Below are 17,385 nucleotides of genomic sequence, written 5' to 3'. Positions count from 1 at the left end.
AACTCAGCTGACATTAAAAAAATAGTGTTTTATTTTTTCTCAACCAAGAGACGATCTGAAAGTGAAGAAGCAGAACGTCAGTCACAGGTTGGATGGAGAAGTTGCTCTGTGACAGGTTAGCAGTCTGTCACCCAGCGAACACTGTGCTCTGTTACATCTGTGAACTGCATCTGTTTGAGCTCCATTCAAATAATGACTGTGAATAAAGGAGAATACAATGATTATGTTTTAGTCACAACAGAAGATAGAAAACATATCAAAGTTTAAAATAAGAAAATGAAAAATTTTAAGAAAAATATGAGCTCATTGTGAATTTGATGGAAACACAACATCCCAACAGGACAGCTCAACAAAGTAAGTGGTGCTAAAAACAAACAGCTGACAGGAACATGCAGCAGCTAATGAGGCTAACTGTCAGCTGGTCAGTCACATGATCGAGTATAAAAAGAATCTTAGAGTTTCTCTGAGGTTCACCAATCAGCTGAAAAGAGCATCTACAAAGTGATTAATGTTCCTCTCTGTGAATATCTCATCATCTACAGAAGATGATATCATCAAATGATTCAGAGAATCTGGAGAAATTTATTTGAACGTCTGTGATCTTCAGACAGCATTAAAATCAGAGTATGAGCTCAGGAACACATCCAGAAATCACCATCTTAGAATATTCATATTCACCTACAGACGTATGATTTATTTGTTTATGTCTGATTTCAAATCTTGAAAACAAGTCAAAACACATCAAAGGAAAGCAGCTTGGTTTCTGTTTGTTTTTAGAGAAACTGTTTCAGATTTACAAACGATCATCAGGAAATAATCATTTCACAAATCTTGTTTTCTAAATGAACTAAAAACTGCTCAGACGCAGGACAGACCAAGGTGACAGTGATCATCTCTGCTATGGGTTGAACATATATAAGGAAGAAACCATACCACTGCATTATGTATTTTTTACCACATTTGGGCTCTAACAAGCCGATCTTCTTATATTCATGAAACATCTGTGGGAATAAAATATCTGGGAAGCAAAAAATGATGGATGAAGATTAAACGTCCTGCTTTGATATTTAAAGTGTCACTAACAGGTCTGCTAACATCAGGCTGTGATCTGCACATCTGATCATTTTGAGGAAGTTTTTTAGAAACTGCAGTGAAGAGCGAGGACAACGATGGTGGATGATTCATTTATATGAACAACCTCTCCTTTAAGAAGTGAATTATAGCTACAGTGGTTTAACAGTGTGTGGCTCCCTCTAGTGGATGTTGTGGAGTATTCTGTTGTCTTTGCTCCAAAGGTTTTTGTACAGAGTTTTGGTGTTTCCTGTCACTGTGGGCTGCAGAGCACAGTAGTACACAGCAGAGTCTGTCACTGCAGCAGAGGAGATCTGAAGGTCCAGATGGTTTTTTCCAGACAGTTTTGTGGAGAATCTTGCAGCTGATTTTAGAAACTCTGACGGTCTTGAATTGTTCGTCCCTGATATGTAGATCAGGAACTCTGGTGGTTTTCCTGGATATTGTCGATACCAGAAGAAATTATCATCTATTCTAATATCTCTGGATAATGTGTAGGACAGAGTGAGAGTGTTTCCTTGTAAAGTGGACTCTTCATCCTTGACTGCAGTGAGCTGATCACAGCTGACACCTAAAGGAAGAGATAAATGTTGTTAAAGACGATGTTAAACTGTGAGCGCCTGTTCCAGTGATTTCTAGCAAACAGATCCTTTAAAGACATTTCTTCTTCCTGCTTTAACCGACCTGTTAGTGTGATCAGAAACAAAGGAAACATGAGCCAGTAATGCAGTGACAGCATCTTCCACACACTATCTGTTCTGTATGCTTTAGATATTGAATGTATCTGACAGTGGGAGTCCTTTTCTGCTCTGTGACAGTGTTGCTCCTCCTTCAGCCTCTTCCTCCTCTCATATCTCTGCATGTTACAAACACCAAAACCACACCTCCTGGTCCTCATATAAAGTGACGCATGGTGTGATGAGACTCTGTTGGACTTCATACTGCACACTAGTTTTGATGCCTTTTGAAGCTTTGCTTGATTGTTTTTCCACCAATCAGAGCAGTCCAATGAGCCTGAAACTTCCTGATAATGTCAGCAGCTGTGCTTTTTTTCTGGTTCACTTTTTCTCTCACAAACTCAGCTCCAAAAGTGTTTGTATGATCTGTGAATAAAAGCAGAAAGCAGTGATTGGCAAAGCTCATAATCTCACATTTTATTGACAACAGAATATAGAAAAAAAGCTTCAATGGACACATTTTGTTGTGTCAGTAAACATGTGGGCAGATTTTGAATTTGATGGCAGGAACACATCTCAGAAAAGGTGGGACACAACATCTCAACACCGACAGTACATAATACCATCAAACGCTCAGAGGATCTGGAGAAATCTCTGTGGAGGGAAGATGTTGAACATCAATATTAGAGGCCCATGGTCTCCAGCCCTCAGGCAGCGCTGCACTAAGAACATGACTCTGTGATAAATGAGTGCACGGCTCAGGAACACTTCCAGAAACCAGCGTCTGAGAGCAGCTCAGTGTGCCGTCCAAACGTGCAGGTTACAGCTCCATCACGCAGAGAAGAAGCCACATGTGACCACGATGGAGAAACAGCGCCGGCTCCTCTGGACCAAAGGTCCTTTAAAATGGACCGAGGCAAAGAGGAAAACAGTGAGACAACATTCCTCTCCCACAATTCCAGCAGCTGCTCTCCTCAGTTCCCAGGCTTTTACTGACTGTTGTTAAAGGAAGAGGGAATGCTGCACAGTGCTGCCATCAAACTCATAATTACTTTATATCTATCATAATAAGGTATAATTTCTCAGTTTAAAAATTTGATACTGTGCTTAAGAAATTAATTAGGCCACCTATGGGGTTAAAACGATGCCACCTTAAAACGAAACTGAAAAAAAGGGGCACGCTTGAGGGGCGGGGCTTGTAGTGGGATTTCTCTTTAATGTATTGTCTTGAAGAAATGCTTTGATGTTACTTAGTTTTAGTGTGTCTGGTTCACACCTCATTCACATTGGGAAACAGATGGTGGGAACCTGGTGAGTGCCTCCCAGGAAATGGAAGCTCACACAGGAAAGTTTGACCCCAGAGTGGGGGAGATTCTCACAGGTGATAGGTGATTTCAGGTGATTTCTGTTTAGAGCCAAGGTGTGAACTGCAACTGTAAAAGCCTTTTGTTCCGTGACTGTGTTTAAAAGGGACCTGAACTGCTCATTGTCAGAGACAACTCTCAGTGCCCCCTCACTGACGTCTCTCCTCATGCATGGGAAATAAAGTGTTGAGTCTTAACTGCTCATCGTGTCTGCAGGCTTTGTTAATAAATTTCCGCGACAGTTAAGTGGCGTCACGAACAGGATGATCCAGTGTTCTCGCTGAAGGACGGCTCCGGGACGGCTGGTCACGCCGAGGTAGCAAAACGCTTCGGTCCTGCCAGCTGTTTAAGGCAAAGAGAAAGGCAGAGTCACGGAGCCCGTGTTTCAGCGACCACTGAGATCATCTTGACGAATCAAGGGGAAACTCCTGCAGAATGGTGAGCTGTATCTACTATACGAGAGTTTTTTGTCTGGCCGAAGGGGGGGATGCCTGCCGACCCAGGAGTTCAAGTCTCTGAGAAGAAAATCCTGGTGGTTTGAGGCCCCAGGCTTGTGTTGGGTACGGTTCATCACAAGGACATTGGCTCGAGCGCGCTGTTGGGGAGAAGCCGGCCCAGACCTGTGTTCGGTCCAAGTACGTCACAGGGACAGCGGTTCGGGTACACTGTCAGAGTCCATTTCTGCGTACTATAGTGCACGGAGTGGCGGTGTTCATTCCTTGGTCCGTAGAAGGCAAGGAACCTCACGGGGGACGCCTCATGTAGTAAAATGGGATCTAGATCGAGTAGAACGGCAGACGTTCCACCGGGTGGCCAGAGACAAAACTCAATATTTGACTGAATGATTAAGAAATGGGGAATTGGGTGTATGAAATATGTTGTTAAGTGGCAGAAAGAAAACGGGTTTCCTGGAAAGGGATCGCTGAGTGTTAACCAGTTAAAAAAAGTAGAGGAACAGTTGCAGGAGGAGGAAGCGAAATTGTTAAAGAAAGGGAAAGTTAAAACCGCTGATTTGCGTAGGGTAATTGATGAGAAGGAATGTTTGAAAATGTGGTCGACTAGTCACGATTACGTCGACTATCAAAACAACAAATTTAATAGTCGACGCGTCGTTTGAAGCTTTGTAAGATCTAGAAAGACGCAGGAATAAATAGTAGGATTTAAGAGTGTAATCACTGACTGAAACAGAAGGTTGCAGCACTGCACGTACAAGGATGCCAACTACCGTTAAACCCAGAAGAAGAAGAAGCAGTCTCTGGTATCGTAGCTTTGTCCAAATTTATGGGCCGCATTTGTAGGACGATTACGTTACAGTGACGCGACCAAGGCTTTCCAAATGCATCCTCCTTTTCCCCAGATTTGAAGGATGGGTCAGGTGTGTCCTTCGTGGCCCACCATATGCCAGAATTCCTAGCGCGGCCCTGCCAATTCCAGTTTCCAACAATGGCGGCCGCTACTTAGCTTTAATATTACTCTTATTCCTCTTTCTGGGTCACAAAATAAACTTTTAACATATTTTCAGGCGAGAATGTAGCTGTGTAAACTTCAAATACCTGCTCGGTTTATCAAGACACCACATATTTGTAAAAGTGCTCCGACGTTTTTGGAGACGTCTGTTACCCACCAGCTCGAGAGCTAGCTGGGGTTCAAGGCTCACCAGAGCCGGCATAAAACACCGGACTCCCGGGAAATTGGTTTCAAACCCACCGCCGTCTTTCGCTACTCAGGTTAAACATGATATATAAGTCACTTAAATAACTTAAAATGTTATTGTTTGGCTTTTTTCAGTGTTTTATTTGTTCCTGAGTAAATTGGTTTGGCTGAGATTAAAGTTATAGTTTTACACAGCTGAATAAACGTCAAACAGAAAACTGATTAAACAGAAGTGTCACATGATCGAGAGTTTACTCCAGTGTCCTGTTATACTGTAGATAGGAAGGAGCAGACGGCTGAGTTTATTAAACTCCACTGAGACAATCTGCAAATTTCATTAAAAGTTTAATAAACTATCATCTTGTCTTTATTTTTAGTTAGCACATACCTTAAACACTTAAAGCTGTAAGCTAATGATAGTTATATAAGAGCAGATGCTGCTGGTGCAATAAGCTGTACGTTTTACGTCCAATGGATGCATGATCTGATTAGTCGACTAGTTGCAAAAATAATCGGTGAGTAGTCGACTATCAGAATAATCATTTGTGGCAGCCCTACTGCAGTTAATATTTGCTAAATTTGATCACACCCATGTCTCTTTAGGAGTTAGAGGCCAGTGTTGTAGCAGTGGCACAAGATCTCATCAACAGGTTCGCACCAAGTATTCACCAGCCTCATACTGCAGTGGAGGAAAATGCAGAGCAGTCTCATGAGCGCTGGGATGGACAAGCACAGATCCCCAAACAGACAGTGTAGGAGGAGATGGTAAGTGTTAGCGCCATTTATAGTTATTACATGTTTTATTTTGAAAAGCTTGAAAAGGATATGGTGCTTTTGTTGTGAAAGGTTTGTGAGAAATAAATGTTTAATGGCGGAGCGACACGATGGTTTTACCGTCGTTGTTGCACAAACCGACGCAGTAAAACAGCCTCTTGTCCATCCAGACTCTTATTTTAGATATAAGAAAATAGAGAACTCCAAGAAGAAACAAGATAGCCGCTACATTAAGTAAAACCATCATGCTCCCGAGCGAGAAAACAGCATCGCTATGAGATCGTACAAAGTTTTGTCAGTTAAGTGTACAGAGCTGTATGTATGAAGAATCTAAGAGGAGAAGAAATAAGCTTCCATGGATAAAGTTTTGGACTATGATATGCTGCCAAGCTACAAGTCGTGCTAAAATTGAACAATTGCAATATTCAACTTCTTACAAATAAGTCAGTGACAGTGTTTTTGGTCTTAAGAAGATGACATTCACTACGAAAGCCTCAGCTTTGTTTCATAGACCATTTGTTTCATGAACACTTGTTGAATAATAAGAAGTTGTGTAAAAGGAGCAGAGATGGCAGATAAAGAGCCGCGAAGGTTCCAGGCCCAGGGCACAGAGCTGCAGTAGCGGGACTGGCCACAAGAGGCACAAAAAGTACACCAAAAGAGGTTTGGAAGAACAGCTCGGCAGGCACATAAACGCAAGAAGGTCCAAGCTGTCACAATTAACTGCAAAATGAATAAAATTAGCGGACTGATGAAAGAGAATGAAAGCCTTGACATTGTTGATGAACATTTAAGTAACTTTTCAAAGCTATATGAAGAATTCTTACAGGCAAATGATGATGTACTGTCACTGTTGCCAGAAGATGAAAGGAATGTGGACCAGATGCTCTGGTTCAATCCAAAAAGGAGCAGTTCAGTGCGTTGATGACTGAAGTTGAGAAATGGATCATGGTAACAAGACCTCAGCATCAAGATGACGTGAGCCCAGATGACAGCGTGTCAGTGACTGCTAGACCATCTGCAAAGAAATCAGGTACCAGCGTTGGAAGAAGCTCAGTCAGTAGTCGCTCATCGAGGTCGTCCAGAGCTTCTTTCAGTATCATCTGTACGGCAGAAAGAGGAAGCAGAGAGCGGCGCTGCTCTGCTCGCACGAGCCGCATCCTTGAAACAGAGACAATCCTTGGACATTGAAGAATGTAAGTTAAAGGCAAGAAGAGAACAGCTTGAGATCGAGACAGCTATTGCTGCTTTACAGCCAAAATAAAAGTGTTAGAGGACTGTGAATATAAGAGCTGTAAAATGATGTGGAACAGTGTGAATCAGCTGTTAAACAGTTCAGCTTCCAAGAGCCAAAGGTGCGCAGTGAACATGATGGGCAGTCAAAGGTAAATGGTGACAGTGTAAAACAAGAAGATGACTTACACCAAACTGATGCCAGTGTTATCCAATGAATCTATGTGAAGTCATGTTGAAACAAAATGATATCACTGAGATGTTAGTCAAACAACATAGACTGTCACATTTGCCTCAAAGAGACATTCCCATCTTTAGTGGTGATCCACTTGAGTTCATACCGTTTATAAGAGCCTTTGACCATACAATTCATGATAAAACTGACAGTGACAGTGACAGGTTATATTACCTTGAACAGTTCACCAGAAATGAACCCAGAGATTTGGTAAGGAGTTGTCAGCACATGAGTCCTCAACAAGGCTACAGTGAGGCAAGGAAGTTGCTGTTTTGTCATTATGGTAATGAACTGAGAATTGCAACTGCCTACATGAAAAGAGCATTTGGTTGGCCACAAATCAAAACAGATGATGCAAAGGCTCTTCATAGCTATTCACTGTTTCTCACCAGTTGTAACAATGCAATGCAAGACATCAGTCAACTGCAAGAGATGGAGATCCCCACGAACCTCAGAGTTATTGTCTCTAAACTGCCATGCAAAATGAGAGAAATGTGGAGAGTCTCTGCTTTTGACATTCAAGAAACAAGTGGAAGGAGAGCAAAGTTCTCAGACCTGGTCAGATTCATAAACAGACAAGCAAAAATAGCTGCAGATCCTTTGTTTGGTGACATTAAGGATGCTGAAGATAAAGCAAAGTCATCTGCAAATGTGAGAATGAACAGATCATCCAGGCAAAGGGGAAGCACATTTGCTACAAGCGTAACACAAACTGCAAATAAAAGGCCACCTGAAATTGGTAAAAGTGCTTCTTGTCACACTAGCAGTGCCTCCCAGAAACCATGCATACACTGTGAAAAACTGCATACACTGGCAGAATGTCAAAAGGTCAGAAACCAGCCTTACAAAGAAAGACTAGAGTTCCTCAAAGCAAAGGGTCTGTGCTTTGCATGTCTGACACAAGGTCATCTGAGTAAGGACTGTAAGAAAAGATCATTGTGTGAGTACTGCTCTAAGAGACATCCAAGTATGCTTCATCGGACAAGGGAGGAGGACAGTAAGGCAGATGATTGCATCCAAAGAAACGTCTCTGACATTCCCACGACAAGTGATGAAACACACATTTCAGGCAGACTTTGTGGAGCCACAGGGGCCAGAAAGGACATTCATGTGTTATCGATCGTTCCTGTGTGGGTTAAGTTAAAGAAAGGCAATAAGTTAATTGAGACTTATGCATTCATGGACAATGGGAGCCAAGCCACATTCTGTTCAGAAAAGCTGATGAGACAACTTGGTGTAGGAGGTAAGAAGACAAAATTCATGCTTCGCACAATGGGACAGGAAAAGTTGGTGACAAGTTACCACCTGTCAGGATTAGAAGTGTGTGGTTTAAATGAGAACACCTATATAGATCTTCCTGACATTTACACTGATGCAGACATTCCAGTGTCTAGAGAGAACATCCCTACACAGGATGATTTAAAAAGGTGGCCACATCTTCGGCAAATCAAGTTCCCACATTCAGATGCAGACATTGGACTTTTGATAGGATGTGATGTGCACAAGGCTATGGAACCATGGGAGATTATTCATAGTAAAGATAACGGTCCATATGCTGTTCGAACAGTCCTGGGTTGGGTTATCAATGGCCCTCTCAAGTGAGATTCTTGCTCTACTCCTTCTGACAGAGAGCTGAGTGTTTCAGTAAATCGCATCTCTGTCACTAATGTTGAGAATCTTTTGATGCAACAGCTCAACTATGATTTTCCAGAGAAAGCTTCTGAGGAAAAACAGGAAATGTCACGAGAAGACATCATGTTTATGGATTCTGTCAGTGGCACAGTTGAAAGGATTAATGGTCATTATAGCATAGGTCTTCCTTTGAGAAACAAAGCTGTCAAAATGCCAAACAACCGCAGTGCAGTAATGCAAAGGGCAGAGAATCTGAAAAGAAAATTAATCAGAAACACAGAGTTTCACAAGGAGTATCAGAGCTTCATGTCTGACTTGCTGAATAAAGGCTATGCAGTTCAGGTACCAAACACAAAGACTGAAATTGAGAGAGTTTGGTACATACCACACCATGGGGTGTACCACCCCCAGAAAAGAAAACTCCGTGTGGATTTTGACTGTGCAGCATCCTTTCAAGGAAAATCACTGAACGAAGAACTCTTGCAAGGGCCAGACCTAACGAACACACTGATTGGAGTACTAACAAGGTTTAGGTGGGATCACATTGCCTTGATGTCAGACATAGAAGCTATGTATCACCAGGTGCGAGTACCTCCAGAGGACAGTGATCTTTTGCGTTTTCTCTGGTGGCCAAATGGGAACTTGAATGAACCTCTGCAAGAATACAAAATGATGGTGCACTTGTTTGGGGCAACATCCTCCCCAAGCTGTGCAAACTATGCACTGAAAAAAGCAGCAGAAGATGCTAAAGAAAAAAATGCCACTAGCAGCAGTTAACACTGTTCTGAACAACTTTTATGTAGATGATTGTCTTCTGTCAGTTTCAGATGAAACAGAGGCATGTACTATGGTCAGGGACCTGACTGCATTGTGAGAGTGGAGGATTTCACTTAACAAAGTGGATGAGCAACAGCAGAGTTGTCCTTGCTTCCATTCCTGAAAAGGAAAGAGCAAAAGAGATTAAAGATTTGGATTTGAGACATGATGCACTACCAGATGAAAGAGTCCTAGGAGTGAACTGGTGCACAGAGACAGATGTATTCAAGATCAGGATAAATGAAAAACCTATGCCAAAGACTAGGCGAGGCATCCTCTCATTTGTAAGTACAATATATGACCCACTGGGCTTTTTGTCTCCTGTCATTCTGCCAGCAAAAATCATCCTGCGAGAGCTATGTGGTAGGAAGATCTCATGGGATGAGGAAATCCCAGCTGAACTGGCTCAAAGGTCACAAGTTTGGCATTCAGAGCTTCATGGCTTTACCGTCAACAGGTGTTTGAAACCTGCTGGATTTGGAGTGGTTATATCTACACAATTGCACCACTTCGCGGATGCCAGCGAGAGAGGTTATGGAGTCGTTACTTACCTCTGTATCACAAACCAGAAAAGAGAAACTCACCGCTCATTCATTATTGGCAAGTCCAGAGTGTCTCCTCTGAAGCAGATAACAATTCCACGTCTCGAGTTGACAGCAGCTGCAGTTGCTGTAAAAATGGACAAGAAGAATCTGTGTTTTGGTCTGACAGTACCACTGTTTTAAAGTACATCTCCAGTGAGAACACCAGATTTAAGACATTTGTAGCAAATAGAGTGTCACTTATTAGAGACAACACAAAACCAAGTCAGTGGATGTATGTGAACTCTGAATTAAACCCTGCTGACCACGCTTCATGAGGGATGAACACAGACACATTCATGAAGTGTTCAAACTGGATTGCTGGGCCAGAGTTTTTGACAAAAGATAGGAAAAACTGGCCAATTCCACCGGACATTAAAGAAACACTAAAAAATGATGTTGAAGTCAAAGAGGTGATGAGTGTGGATGTTACAAAATTACACGAAAATCCAGTGAACAAACTGATCTCTCACTATTCAGACTGGTACCATCTAAAAAAGGCAGTTTCCTGGATACTTATGTTCAAGCAGCTGCTTTGCAGGTTAAGTGCACATCGGAAGCTTCTCATGTCACAAGCAAGCGACTGTGAAAGCAGCAATAGGAAAGCTGAAAAGGTTGCAGGTCAAATGCAGCAGTTCAAAACATGTATTAAGGGATCTTCACTTACTACTGCAGATGTTGCAAAGGGAGAAACTGAGATTGTTAAGTTTTGTCAAAATCAAAGCTTGCAAGAACTTCTTTTAAAGCTTCGTAGGTGTTGTTGTCACTGAGGAGAGTAGTGATCTTTGTGTGGTAATCGGTTGTGCTTAGGACCACGGTGCACCTTCCCTTATCCGCTGGTAATATAGTGGGAAGGTGGATAAGGAAGGTGCACCGTGGTCCTAAACACAACCGATTACCACACAAAGATCACTACTCTCCTCAGTGACAACAACACCCACTAAGCTTTAAAACGAGACCCCACAAGCAGCTACAAAAGAAAGTTATAGCTTGCCTTCAAGACCTTGAAAAGGACAAAATCATTGACCGCCTCAAATATCACCGCCTTTATCCAGGGGATGCCATACCCTGCATTTATGGACTTCCTAAGATCCACAAGGAAGGGGTCCCACTCAGACCCATAGTCAGTAGCATAAACTCAGCCACTTATAACATTGCGAAACACCTTGCTACCATCCTTGCACCTCTGGTGGGAACACCCACACCACATCAAGAACTCCACCGACTTCACCGACAAGGTCCAGAAACTTACCCTGGACCCAGATGAAACCATGGTGTCCTTTGATGTAGTCTCCTCTTCACTTGCATACCCACCACGGAGGCAGTGGAGACTGTCAGAAAACGACTACAAGAAGACAGCTCCTTGGAAGACAGGACCAACTTCACACCCGATCAGATCTGCACACTGTTAGACCTCTGCCTTACCACAACATACTTCAAATACAACGAAGGCTTCTACAGACAAAAACATGGCTGTGCCATGGGCTCCCCTGTGTCACCTATTGTAGCCAACCTTTACATGGAGGAAGTGGAAAGAAAGGCTCTTGGCTCTTTCAAAGGAAGAGTACCCAGCCACTGGTACAGATATGTAGACGACACCTGGGTCAAAATCAAGACACAAGAAGTGGAATCCTTCACTGCGCACATTAACGCCGTGGATAAAAACATCAAGTTCACCAGGGAAGACACAAAGGATAACTGTTTGCCTTTCCTGGACTGCGCGGTGCACATTGAAGAGAATGGCAACCTCAACATTGAAGTTTACCGGAAGCCCACACACACAGACCAGTACCTCCTCTTTGACTCCCATCACCCTCTGGAACACAAACTTGGAGTAATTAGGACCCTACACCACCGGGCAGAACATGTTCCCTCTAAGCCTGAAGGGAAAAGAAGGAACACACACATGTAAAGGAAGCACTGAAAACATGTGGTTATCCTAACTGGGCGTTCATAAAGTCAGCAAAGAGGCACAGAAAAGAAGATCAGACACCAGCGAGGGAGGATAAGAAAGACAGGACTTAACAACGTTGTCATCCCCTATGTAGCCGGTGTATCAGAGAAACTCAGGAGAGTTTTCTCCAAGCACGACATCCCAGTGTACTTCAGACCCAGCAACACACTCAGACACAAACTGGTTCACCCGAAAGACAAAACTCCAAAACACAGACTGAACAACGTGGTGTATGCTGTACAGTGCAGCGAGGAATGCCCAGACCTCTACATTGGAGAGACCAAACAGCCACTTCACAAGCGCATGGCACAACATAGAAGAGCCACCTCCACAGGACAAGACTCAGCAGTTCATCTGCATCTTAAGGATAAAGGTCACTCTTTCGAGGATGCCAATGTTCACATTTTGGACAGAGAGGACAGATGGTTTGAAAGAGGAGTGAAAGAGGCCATCTATGTCCACTGTGAGCGACCATCTTTGAACAGAGGCGGTGGTTTACGACACCAACTGTCTGCCATCTATAATCCAGTTTTGAGTTCCCTCCCCAGGCCTTTAACGCCCACTCACATCCTGGGCCATCTGACCTCAGGAAATCACATGATAGGGTGGGGCCAGGTTTCACAATGAGCTCACCCGAAATCCTGGCTGATTAGGTCCCACACCCGCTTTCACACCTTGGCGCATGTGATTAGAGGATCACCAGGGGGTCCTTTGTCCCTCCTTGGGGGGATACTGCCATTTGACCTTAGAACTGAAGAAGCTTCTCGGATGAGAGGTGAAACGTCTTCAAGCAACTCAAAGAAGTCCAGACGCTTTTCTTTGCAAACTCCTTTGACATCTTCCCTTTGGCTTCACCTGCACAAGTGCCGAGGTAGGTCTCCCCTGCAGATTTAGTTTTCCCTGTGTCGGGAGCAGCGCTGGGCTCTCCAAATCACGGACAAACAGGATCCCACATTCTTGATTTTTAGTTCACAAACACTTCTTGTAATAACTAACTACTCCTGACATTCTGGACATGTTAGCTCTTTATGCAGTAAAGTTACAGTGGGATACAAATAATATCAGGCTGATCCTGCCGTAATTTGTTCCCCCGGTTCAAATCACGGACAAACAGCATCCAACAGCTGTTTATGTGTTTAAACCCATTTTGCACAGAGAGACATTTTTTGAAAAATGTATTGACAGCAATGGTGAATATTATTACACAGGAAAAAAAACAACTACATGTAAAATAATCACACCGTGACGCCTCTGCCTTTCTAAATACAGGGACAGTAACTGCGTGTGTGTATGTAAGCGTGTAAAAGTTGAAGATAGTCAGATTAACAGTATTTTGTCTCTATCTGCCATTCTGCAATTCATCTCATGTAAACAATAACGTGGCGCACAGCGTGACGTGAAAAAAGGCACATACCTTTGACATTGCGAGACGAACTCTGTAATCCTCGTCCACACGTAAACGCAAAAAAGGAGTTTTAAATAATCTCAGTTTTCGGTTATTCAAAACGCCGTTTACGTGCAGACGAAACAGCTGCGTTTTCAAAAATACCCGTGTAGGTGTGGACGTAGCGTAAAAGAGTTAGTAGTTTATTTTATTACTACCTGTAATTTATTGTTGATTTCTTGTATTTGCTTGTATTTGGGTGGGGGGGGGAGATTTTTCTTGTAAAACAAAGGGGGGCCCAGCTAAAAAAGTTTGGGAACCACTGCATTAAACGAAGCAAAGAAGTTGTGTGGAATTTTTTTTTTATAATCAAATGATTCAAAATACTTGATGAATCGTTGCAGCCCTAAATTTCTTTATATGCATTTGTGATTAGAGTTAACAAGCTGTGCCTGTGCTGTTAGTAAGTGACCTGGAGCTAAATATGATCTCTTAGTTTGTGCAGATGAGGCGTGTCGCACTGAAATGAGCTGATGGCGCTTGTGTTTTCAACACAGCACCTGTAAAACCAGCCACCCCTGTCAGCGCTGTTTGGGGACTGTGTTCACTCACTATTTGACTCATTTAGTAAATCTGGCTGTAGGTGCTGGTTTTGATGGGTGACTGTGTGTAAAGACTTCATGTGTTAGATTTTGAGCCCCTGGGGGCAATTATAGAGGAAGAACTACAAGTGTTGTGTCATTCTCCAAATACTTCTGCATCTAAATGTATACACACTTTTCTCTCAAGGTAGAAACAATGAACAGATGAAATGTTGAGCTTGGAGAGCACATAAAACGTTTAGATAAAGGGAAGGTGTGTGTTTGAACATCAAATTGAAGTGAATAAAAAGTGAAGTTAATCACACTTCTAAAAGATTAAAATAATGTTCACTAATTCAGATTTTACTAATGACATCTACTTTGAGCAGCTGAAGGTAGCCTTTTCTGCTGTTGTTGACATCACAGACTGGCTCAGCTCAGAAGGAGACTGAAGATGAGCAGCAATCATGAAACTTGTTCCCATAGCGCAGCATGTCTGCAGCAAGCAGACTGGGGCAGCTGTGTGATGCTGACTTGTCACACTGAGGGTGATTAACAGGAATCAGCTGATGTGGATTTAAACTTAATGATGATACTTTATGGTTAAAACATTTTTCAGATGTGTTTTTCTGTCATCATGTAACACTTCTGGAGTCGTTACAGTATACTAGGACCAGTTAGGTTCGACTACTAGAGTAGTAATGAGTGTAGCGTGTGATAAAGACCCCAGACCAGAAAATAAGTTTAAATTGCCGGTTTATTATTTTGTAAAGACAGAGAATAGACAGTTAACACACATTACATAAAACATTCAACACCATATTTAGGAAAACAAGATATTTTCTTTCCCTTTTTGGTTCAATAATTTCTGTTAATTTAGCCTATTTATCTCAAAACCTTTCCTTTGGCTTTAAAAGGATGTTATTTTCAACCTTTATTTATTTCAAGTTCTAAGTTCAAGTTTACCCTTTAATCTATTTGAATTAACACTGTGTTATTTTAAATCAAGTTTAGTTCTTTAGGCCCAAGATTTAATTTAATCTTGGTCTAACTCACCTTTAAATTCCAACCATTTCTTATTTTGCTCTAACCCAACAAAATTATTTACATTTCCATTAACACCATTACAGCATTAAAATATAAGGTTGACCAAAAAATAAATTACAAAAACCAAAAAATGTAAAAACTGAAAACAGTTCAGCAAAAGGTTGAATTAATCCCTTAAACAAACAAACAAACAAACAAAAGAAAGTTGTCTCTGTGTCCTTTAACTATTAATCCTGGAATTGCTCTGAATGGTTTTCCAGTGCTTTGAAAGTCCACTGTTCTTTTGCAGAGGTGTATGGATTAATCCTACCAGTTTTTTAGTGAAAGAGTTCAACGTCCAGCAGGGGGCGTTTTTCCTTTTCCTGCTCGGCACAGTTCAACGGGTCCCTGGGTGGCTCGCCATCTTGTTTCTTACTTCGCGAATCAAACTCCGATTCTAGCTCGGCATTTCCCGATCCAAACCTTAATGGCCTTCCATAACAACAAAACAATGTGCATAAACATTTGAAAATAACACACGGGTAGCCCTTAAATAACAGTAAAAGTCAGTTTTTTCCAGCTTATTTAGTCCTAAATGAGGTGACGCCAATATGGCGCTGAAAACAACGTCAAAGGCCTTTGAACTGCAGCCTGTGTCGGTTAAGCACCAATCCACCGTTTTTAACATAAAACAGCATAAATCTGCTACCTTGGCTTTCCATTTGCATGAAATGAGCAATATAATACAACAAAACATTTCTTGCATGAAATAAAACACAATTTCTGAACTCACCAAGTCCCGTTCAGTTACGTTCACAACATCACGAAGGCAAGGACAGGTCGGAAAAACAAAAATATATTCTCCAGAGTACAAAAATGAGTTTATGTAAACTTCTGGCTTGTTTTTAATATTTTTTTTCACTCGCTTAGGCAGCAGATCCGCAGGACTGTCTGCATTTCTCCCTCTCCAGCATCAAAAACAAGGAACAACCCGATTGGGTGTGGCTGGTCACAGGAGTCACGCTGCAGCGTGCCCTTTCACAATAAGAGTCTGAACACATATTTTACTCATTTTACCTGAATTAATATAAAAATACCATGAATTAGCAAGTTTTTCAACCTTTTAACATGTTTTTAAACACAAATGAAATCCTATACCATGAATTATATCATTGCTGATGTTTTTTAATGAATTTTAACCATTATGATCTATTTATTGACTATTTATCACCTGTAATACATTTCTTATGACTGTTTTTACTAACACTTTTACTCCTGTACTCAGTGTTCCTTCTGTTCATTGTCTAGTCTATCTCTGTGTCTGTCGTGTGCTTCCTGTTTTATTTTGACTGTCCTGCTCTGTGTTCAGCCTCTGTTACCCCGTCTCGTCTGGGTAATTAGTACGAGCTGTGTTTCCCTTCTGTCTCCCGTTTCCTGATGACTCCATCGTGTATTTTAGTCCTCTGTCATCTCCTGCTTGTTGACGTTGTTAAAATCTCCCAATTCTTTTAATCTTTGGGCTGAAGGAAGGACAATACTCGGTGTATAAATGCTCAATCAACAATATTTTATTTCCATACAATTCAACACTTAAGAGCATAATGGTAAATGGTAAATGGCCTGTATTTATATAGCGCTTTACTAGTCCCTAAGGACCCCAAAGCGCTTTACATATCCAGTCATTCACCCATTCACACACACATTCACACACTGGTGATGGCAAGCTACGTTGTAAGAACATAAGAACCATCATGATGGGGAGACCTGCCTGCAGAGGGTCACAGCAAGTCTCAAAATGGTGACGGGTTACTCAGCTTCTTATAGGGCTTTGGAGTTGACGTCACGCCGCGGAGCGCGGCGCCATTTTCGGGGTCTACGAATCAAAAGAGACACAGTGTTGGAACGACGACGACAAGAATCATGCTTAAAAGCAGCTCCAAAGAAAACGGACGGTATAGAGACCGATTGCGTCCAGAGGCGAAGCAGCGGTACCTGCAGAAAATTGCGTGCATTGGAAATGTGGACCCGTATGAAACACTGCTGTGGAGTAGAAACCCTGAAGAGCAACCGCTATAGCCTGACGTATTTTCGTACCTTATCTGTGGAGTCAGCGCGTACAAGTTGTCATTCAAACAAAGGTAAGTCAGCTCGAGTACTGCGTGTGAAATGTGTTTGATTTCCCTGCAAACATTCAGATTAGTGCAGCATAAATTCATTCATGAGGGGGAAATTACAGTGAGAACATGTGGAGGCTGTTAGGTGGATAACACAGTGAGTTCAGTGCATTGATGTGACATTGTCCTGAAGAATTTTGTTATTCTTTATGGTTAAAGAAATTGCAATGATTTATTCATATTTATTATAAATAATTCTAATTATACATCTTGCTTCAATATTTGTATCT

The 17,385-nt window shown here is 42.0% G+C and overlaps 1 long non-coding RNA gene and 1 gene segment (V, D, J or C); both read right to left on the bottom strand.

Annotated features, from left to right (window-relative positions):
* Nucleotides 1-325: 325 nt before the first annotated feature.
* LOC120434399 lies at nt 326-1,872 on the bottom strand. The segment is given in 2 exon segments: nt 326-1,642; nt 1,756-1,872. Coding segments are annotated over 2 exon segments (444 nt in total).
* Nucleotides 1,873-14,694: 12,822 nt separating this feature from the next.
* LOC120434418 lies at nt 14,695-15,990 on the bottom strand. Its single transcript, XR_005609078.1, has 2 exons — nt 15,775-15,990; nt 14,695-15,473 (listed from the first exon to the last, which is right to left on the bottom strand). It is a non-coding gene; the product is annotated as an uncharacterized LOC120434418 (long non-coding RNA).
* Between the last annotated feature and the right edge of the window lie 1,395 nt (nt 15,991-17,385).

Source organism: Oreochromis aureus, linkage group 18 (assembly GCF_013358895.1).
Source record: "Oreochromis aureus strain Israel breed Guangdong linkage group 18, ZZ_aureus, whole genome shotgun sequence".
NCBI lineage: Eukaryota > Metazoa > Chordata > Actinopteri > Cichliformes > Cichlidae > Oreochromis > Oreochromis aureus.
This window is presented reverse-complemented; position numbering and strand designations above follow the sequence as displayed.